This window comes from Melanostigma gelatinosum (genome assembly GCF_949748355.1).
Source record: "Melanostigma gelatinosum genome assembly, chromosome: 5".
Taxonomy (NCBI): domain Eukaryota; kingdom Metazoa; phylum Chordata; class Actinopteri; order Perciformes; family Zoarcidae; genus Melanostigma; species Melanostigma gelatinosum.
In genome coordinates, this window is record NC_136638.1 from 16,988,605 (window position 1) to 16,996,933 (window position 8,329).

Below are 8,329 nucleotides of genomic sequence, written 5' to 3' on the forward strand. Positions count from 1 at the left end.
CTAGCTGAGAAAAAGCAGCCAGCAGGCAGGAAAGGTTATTTATTTTAATCACATTTTGCATTTGTTTCCAGTGAGATATTAATTATTTGATATAGTGACTTTGTTGTTGTAAACAAAACGGTTGCTGCTCTGTACACATTGTTCAGATATATTTGAAATATGAATTATATTCATGTTCTGAATTTATTTGTTTTTAAAATTCGATATAGTTGTTTAAAGGCAAATGTTAAGACATGTAGAAGAACAGAGTATAAATAAGAGTAGCTCCTACAGTCCTAAAGCTAACCATCCGTACCTGAAGGCCGGACTCCTGCGACATGAGTGGACAGGGAGGGTTGCAGAGTATTTAGTCGGTTGCAATCTGCAACACTGTTGAGAAACACTGAATACAAACAAGGATGTTTGACCTCTGACCTCAGCGCCAGATGAGCATTTGGACCAAACTTTATTCATCAACAACTTCTTAAAATGTACAACTGCAAAACTGAATTATTGCAAGAAAACGATATTAACCCAATGCGTTTTAACATTTAGAATTAGAGATGATTTACTAACTTTCGCTGTTGGCTTCATAGAAAGGGAGAACTCTTGACGCACTGATTGATGATTCCTTAACATTATCATCTTGATATTTATTTCCCTTTATTCATTACTTTGAGCCTAACTTGGTATTAATGCCTTCGATTGTTCTCTACGGCATTAGTAAGACACGTTGTCTTTGTAAGGGGTGATTCATGAGAAAGCAGTGACTATATTTCCTCAATAATGAAAAATGAGATCACAACATTAACTGAATTAGGTAACATTTGAGTTCCCGGTTACGCAGCAGCTCCGTCGGCCTCATCGAGCCTGTTGCTGCACGCCTTCCGTCTCTTCCGTGAAAACATTTGCTGTGCTGTCAGCTTCAGACCCCTCCCTCCCTCCCTCCCTCCCTCAGTGTGAACGGAAGAAGAGCGCTCTTTTCTTTCACTGTGTTGCCATCAGACGTGTTTTTCTTTCTTTCTTTAAGGACTATGTGCGCCGAGGATGACGGACGCCAACGCGATTGAGGAACTACAGTCGGAGCTCACCTGCCCGGTGTGTTTGGAGCTCTTCCGTGATCCGGTGATCCTCGAGTGCGGGCACCACTTCTGCCAGCTGTGCATCATCCAGTGCTGGGAAGCCAAGGCGGACGAGTTGTCGAGTTGCCCCAAGTGTAGAAAGTCGAGCGGCCGTAAGCTGCGACCCAACTCGCTTCTGTGCAACGTCGTGGACAGCGTGCGCAGAGCCCGGGCCATGGACACAGCCGCGGGGACGACCGGCTGGTTCTGCGAAGGCGCGCTGGAGGAGCCGGAGGAACGGGAGCCCGGGTCCAGCATGAACAGCGTGGCCTCGTCCACCGGGCACTGGCCGCGCCTGGGTATGGATATGGATATGTGCGAGGAGCATGAGGAGAAGTTGAAGCTGTACTGTGAGGACGACCAGCTGCCCATCTGTCTGGTGTGCGGCATGTCGAGGGACCACAAGACCCACAATGTCATCCCCATTATCGAGGCCTTTGAAAACTACAAGGTACTTTCTCATTGGCTGAGTTTAGATAGGGCTCCGTCTTCTTAGGCCCAAGGTATGGCAACATCTCATCTGATAGAGTTTACACGGACCAAACTCTTAGATAATTGGTGATGGCTATCCAGTAATCAATGTCATTATTTATCACCGTAACTTTAAGTCTGAAGTTTTAGGGAGTGCCACGCTCTCCTTGTTCTCCAGAAGAAATGTATCCTCAAGTTCGACAAACATTCATAAATGTCAAATGAAATCTAGTTTATTAAGATTGAGTTTAATGAATAAACACGCCACAGAGCAGATGCTGTGAAATGTCAGTCATTCTTAAGACTACCCGCTCTCCCTCGGGAGCCTTTTGGTACATTGTGTCCTTACAGGAATTCAGCAGAATAGTGTGAATTCCTATAACTCCCCTACACTTCAACACCGCTGCTGCTGACCAGCATCAGCTTGTTTGAAGAGTCGCTCTGAGAGGCCTCTCGTGTTTCACTGACACTGAAGTTCCCAGTTTTGTGTGAATTAGTGGGTGAGAGCAGTCAGTTGAGGAAAGGGTGGGCATCATATGACTCCCATCAAAGATGATGTTATTGTTGTTGTTGTTGTTCAGAGCAGAGGCTGATGAACTTGAATCTGGTTAAGCGGCACCACCTCTCAGCGATGTTCAGCATGTGATTGTCTGTTTCTGCTGCAGGATAAGCTGTCTGTCGCTCTCGAGAGGGTTGAGCTACAGGCCGAGGAGGCCACGCTCTTCCAAAGGCAGACCAACGAAAAGATCCTCCTCATCAAGGTATCGAGATGTCAGTCATTCTTTGGTGAAGCCAATGTGAAAAGATTGTGAAAGACCGGAAATATATACTGGACATAATCCTAGCGAAGTGTGTACGTGTGTGTTTGTGTGTGTGTCTGAGAATAGAACCAGAATTTCTGGTCGCTAAGCAACATTCACCTGCATTCCTTCACCTTTACCCGTCTGACAGACGTGGCGGACGGGTGACTCGTCCCAGTTGTGACTGGCGGTGACGCAACAGGTTGTTAGTCAGCGCTGTTTGTTTCAACGTGATGGTTCTCATGTTTTGCAAATGCAGAGATCCTTCCTGAAATGGAACACGCGATTAATCAACATCCATGCACGTCAAGTCCTGTTTGTCTTTCTCGCAATCTCTTTTTTTCACAGACTCACACACACACACGCATACAAACAGAGTGTACAATAACTATGCCACACGCCCTCGCAGAAAGATAACAGCTGGTTGAGTTTTGGCTGGGAGCAGCACTCTCCTCAAATAGAGGTCTCTTTGTGCGTTCCTGTGTGTGTTACACAGATATGTGAGTGTAGCATGTTTGCGTTGCTGGAGCGTTTCTGCTGCAGCAGATAACTACACTTATCTGTGCTTCAGGCTACTTTAAGCGGTCTTTCTTTATCCTCTCTGTCTGTCTGGACGTCTCAGTATGTATATTTTCCTGTGTGTGTCTGTCTGGCCCAGTTTATGTGCACATTCATAGATTTTCACTTCTTTGCTTCTCTGTCGGTGTGACAGGATGTGGGTTAACAAGTGTGAGAGGAAGTTTGGCAATCTGTGTGTGTGTGTGTGTGTGTGTGTAAGGGCTTATTATTTTTCCTGGCTGCCTGTCTATTGACCCGTCTTAGGATTTGATTAAGTATTTTTATCCTTTACTTAAATTAAAGCACCAATACAACAGAGTCAAACAAACCCTGTTGCAAGTAAAAGCCTCACATTCATTCTGTTACTTAAAGGGGAACTCCACAGGTCTTGGGGATTACTGCAGCATATGTGAAACAAGCTTTTTGTGGCTCCAGAAGGAGCTCAGTTTAGTCTGATAAATGTCCTCAAGTTTCAAAGTGAAACAAAGTGAGCTTACCAGACCTCTGCAGTCCGCCCCTCACCTCAGCCTGAGACTAGCCACTCGAGGCTACATTAGCCACTAGCACAACACACCTGCATCTCTTATCGAACCGTTGGTGGTCAAGTTGCATTGTGGGTAATGCAAGCGTGGAATGTGTTGAATAAAAAAGGACGATATCTCTGGTTATGCTGCTTCAATTTTTAACCTCTTTTTTGAGGATCTTTTTGTCCGACAATGTTACAGGATGCTAAATCAGTTGAGTGCTCTTCAAAGTAAAAGTACATGAGTGTTAAACAAAAAATATCAAAAGTAATATAAAAGTGCAGTGGATTGTATATTAGGCTTTATATTATCATGTTATTAATGTTAATGCATTCATGTGTAAGTAGCATTTTACTCTTGTAGTTAGTTGAGGTGGAGATCATTTAAAGTCATTCATATCATGTTTTTGGTATTTTAACATGTAACAATCCATCATATTTAGTATGTTCATAATGTTGTAATATTGTGTACTTTTTTACTTTGATGCTGTTTTGTTTTTTTACTTTCGAGGCAACAATCACAACATTGTTTTCTATGTAAAACTTACTGTAATCAGTGCTTTTAGTTTAGATAAACGTCGTGCAGTAAAAAGTACAATGTTATCATATGAAATGTAGGCTGGTGAAAGTCTCATGAAATTGAAATGCTTCTGTAAAATACTGGAGTGCATGTACTTATTCACATTCTGCCACGAGCTATATCCAATATATACAAAGTGCAAATGAACCTGTCGAAATGTGTTTTCAAAAAAAACTAACCGAATATAAATCCCAAAAAGTACCTGCAGGTTTGGTGTCAGGCCCTCACAGTCAACAACAAGGCCTCTTCCTACATATTTAACTTTCTCCTTTCATCTGGCTTCCAAAAGTGCAACAAAGCAGCAGTTTTTATCCACCGGTGATTCAGTCAAGTGTTGGATGAAATAAGAGTCGTGGATGCATGTAGTGCATCGTTTAATTTGCATGTTTAAGTGAGATTACTTTGGCCTGGAGTTGAAATATCACAAAATCGTTCCCATGTTGTTGCTGATGGGAGTCCTCCCTGTGTTTCAGGATCGAGCAGGAGATCTGGAGGAGATGGTCACTGCAGAGTTTGGCCGTCTGAGGGAGTTCCTACTGGAGGAGGAAGAGCGCATAAAGGAGAAACTGCAGAAGCAGAAGGAGGAGAAGCTCAACCAGCTGGAGGAGGCGCTCACTGAGACCACGGAGCAAATCAGCCAAATGGAAAGCACGGCTGACCAGCTTCGCCTCAAACTGACAGAAGAAGAAAACCCAGAGCAACTCAAGGTATAAGAGATGATAATACCCAGATATGCTGGGAAAAAAGAGCCATATCAGTTGCATTAAGAAAATTGTTTCAAGTGCAGTGTCAGAGATATTATCTGCATGTATTTCGTAAACATTGGCTTGTTTTGATCTGCTCTATTTCAGGGAATCAAAGATTTCATCGGAGGGTGAGCATCATCAGAATCCTTCAACTCATCCTTTTCTCGGTCTGCTCCCCCTATAGCTCTATGTGACCTAAATCAAAGGTCTAAAGTCAAAAGTAAATGATTCACTGTTTTGTAAGGACGTGTTGCTGAAACAGGATGTGGGGGCGTGATTGTGGTATAGCGCTTCATCTTTGCCGCACATTGTCATGTCTACTGGAAGCAGAAAGTCCAAGACGACTTCAGACTTAAAGGACAAAGGAATCGTCAGTGTCTCATTTACATTGCTTCTTAAAGAGGTGGCCTGAATGCAGATATGACATAAAGACATGACTTAAAGGCCACGATGTGCTGCTCAAGTCTTAAATAGTCACCGTTTCAAAGTAAAACAAAAGAAGAATGCTATAATGTTTTTTCCAACAAGATGTTGACATTTTATAAGGCCCGGGCCACACCTCCCGTGTGAGCAGCACAGATGTGGCATGGAGAAACCTTTTGCTTCAATTTATTTGATCTCTCTCTTTCTCTCCGTCAGGGCTGAGAGCTTGTTTGAGCGCCCCCCAGAGGTGGGTGAGGATCTGCAGTCAGGAGAGTTTCTGGGACCTCTGCAGTACAGGACCTGGAGGAAAATGAGCTCAATCTTTCAGCCAGGTATGTGTGTGTCATACCCAACCCTGCCCAAAAACAGACAAGTGTCTGCTTAATATATATATATATATATATATATATATATATATATATATATATATATATACATATATATATATATATATATATATATATATACATATATATATATATATATATATATGTATATATGTATATATATATATATATGTATATATGTATATATATATATATATATATATATACATATATATATATATATGTATATATATATATATATGTATATATATATATATATATATACATATATATATATATATATATATATATATATATATATATGTATATATATATATATATATATATATATATATATATGTATATATATATATATATATATATATATATATATATTAAGCAGACACTTGTCTGTTTTTGGGCAGGGTTGGGTATGATTCCCGAAGCAGTCTTACATAAGATTTGCCTCATAAATCTTTAAAAGTGTATGTGTACACTGTTTAATAACAATCTGACACGAATATACTGCTGTACCTTTTTATGTTTGTGTTTGCTTTACTGAACTCATATTGGCATGAGCAAGTGAGAGAGAAGGTGTGTGAGTGTTTGTTGACGGTGATAATGGCTGTCATCATTTTTACTTGATAGGATGCGATAACTGTTTAATCACCTGTTATATTCCTCCCATAGGGTTTAAACGCAAACCATTATTATCGTGCATTATTAATGCAGCAGAGGCTGACTTATACTCGTCAAACTCCAAAAAACCTGGATCCTACTGCAACAATGTGTCTGTCAAACATTTGCAGTCTCCAAGCTCAAGTATAGATCCCACTTGGGAGACACTTGAGTCCTTTTCAGACTTTAAAGCTCCTTCAGAGCCACAGAAAACTTTCTACAACTATTTCCAAAGGCTGAGTAGTCTTCCTCCCCATGACTAGTACATTGACTTTGACATGTAAATTCGATTGAGTGCTCCAAAAGAATAAAATAGTTTGCTGTAACAAAAGACATTTTTGTGCTTTTCATTTTCTTGCATCAACCTGCTCTGTCGAGAGAAGTTTTCAAGCATGACATCTGCTTTCTGGGTTCAGTCTGTCAATGCAACCTTATTTTGGGCCATGTGCCAACGGCATGTCGTACATTGATTGCGTAACACTGGACTGCAGTAAAGGATTTATTGGATCTATAGAGTTACATCTTGATGCAGTATCATTTATATTTCATTCGTATCCATGTCGCCGATGCTCTTATCTAGCTCGTCTTACACCGATTGAGCAGGAAGGTATTCAGTATCTTGTTGAAGGTCACAGCCAAAGAGTCTTTCTTGGGTCGTTCTCTGTTGACACGCGTTTGTTGTCGTCGTTGCATTGGTCCATCTCTAACTCTTTTTTTTTTCTTAGCTGTCAAAGCGGTGACCCTGGACCCAGACACAGCCTACCCGTGCCTGTCTGTGTCCCCGTGTCGCACCAGCGTCCACGTGGGAAAAATCCAGCCCAACCTGCCCAACAACCCAGAGCGCTTTACTCTCTACAACATCGTCCTGGGCTCTGAGGCCTTCTCCTCTGGGAGACACTACTGGGAGGTGGAAGTGGAGTCCAAGACAGCATGGGGTCTGGGCGTGGCCACAGCCTCCGTCAACAGGAAGGATGAGATCAGCCTCTGCCCGGACGATGGGTTCTGGACCCTAGTGCTGAGGGACAACACTGACGGCACAAGCGAGTATGAGGCATGCACCGACTCGGAGGAGAGCTTGATATATCCCTCCAAACCCCCCAGCAGGGTGGGGGTCTATCTGGACTATAGTCGTGGTGACGTTGGGTTTTACGACGCAGGAAACATGAGCCACCTCTTCACCTTCTATAATGCAAATTTCAAAGAGCCTGTTTACCCGTACTTTAATCCCTGGCCGATAATCAACGGACAAAACCGGGAGCCACTCACCATAGTGACGCCACACTGGGGATAGATGTCCTCTTTATCAGAGGACAGATTCAGAATATAACTGCAGAAGAAGATTGAGCCGCTATTGAACTTGGATGGACTCATTCATGAGTTGTAGCTGCGGCTTGTGCCTGAGAGCCAAAAAGGTATTGAGAGACAGATTTACATTATTGGTTTTGGTCTTGTTGACAATACGACAAACAGAGAATAGCCTCATGCTATAAGACTTTGTATTGGTTGTGAATTGATCAGAATCGAGTTACGGCATATTGCTTGTTGATGTAGCCAAAGACTTAAATGTACCATTGTGTGAGTATTCTCTAGTAGCTCTTAAAGATCATGTGACTGCTAGCTCGGAAACATAACCAATGCAGGATTAAAAAAAACTATCTGCGTTGCAAATGTTTTTTGATGAAGATAATGCATTCAACACATTTGTTCGAGCTAAAGGGGAAACACAATGCATTTTGGTGACGAACACTGAATGTTGATCTCTGCAAAAAAATATTTTTACATTTTATTGACTAATTTTGTTGCAATATCTTACTGTGTGTTTTAAAATAATGTCTAAAAAAATGTCATGCTTTTTACTATTTTATAGCTGTTATGTAGCCAATCTTGTAATTCGTATGACATGTTTCCTAGGAAATGATGTGTACAGTAGAGTTAACAGAAGTAATAATGACTTCTATTTGCCTTTATGTTACGAGGGACACTTACCTCTAAATGTCCCACCACAATACAACTCTGCCAAAATGTTATTTTAAAATACATTGTCTTTGAACGTTTTGACGAGAGAAAACACTGTCCAGACATTTGGCATTTGATTTTAATAATATGATTAAATTTCCTACTGAG

General features: G+C 41.5%; 1 protein-coding gene across 1 annotated transcript; it reads left to right on the forward strand.

Moving 5' to 3' along the window:
• The first annotated feature begins 949 nt into the window (after positions 1-949).
• Positions 950-8,329, forward strand: LOC306777406 (zinc-binding protein A33-like). Its single transcript, XM_079268496.1, has 6 exons — positions 950-1,551; positions 2,237-2,332; positions 4,506-4,739; positions 4,884-4,906; positions 5,418-5,533; positions 6,931-8,329. The coding sequence occupies exons 1-6, from the start codon at positions 1,027-1,029 to the stop codon at positions 7,494-7,496; spliced, it is 1,560 nt and encodes a 519-aa protein (XP_079124622.1). The 5' UTR covers positions 950-1,026; the 3' UTR covers positions 7,497-8,329.

Excerpts from the sequence above, each read along its gene's own strand:
- LOC306777406 (XM_079268496.1), top strand. The coding sequence starts at position 1,027 with ATGACGGACGCCAACGCGATTGAGGAACTACAGTCGGAGCTCACCTGC. Across the intron at positions 1,552-2,236 it reads AGGCCTTTGAAAACTACAAG|GATAAGCTGTCTGTCGCTCT; the intron begins GTACTTTCTCAT and ends TTTCTGCTGCAG. Across the intron at positions 4,907-5,417 it reads ATCAAAGATTTCATCGGAGG|GGCTGAGAGCTTGTTTGAGC; the intron begins GTGAGCATCATC and ends TCTCTCCGTCAG.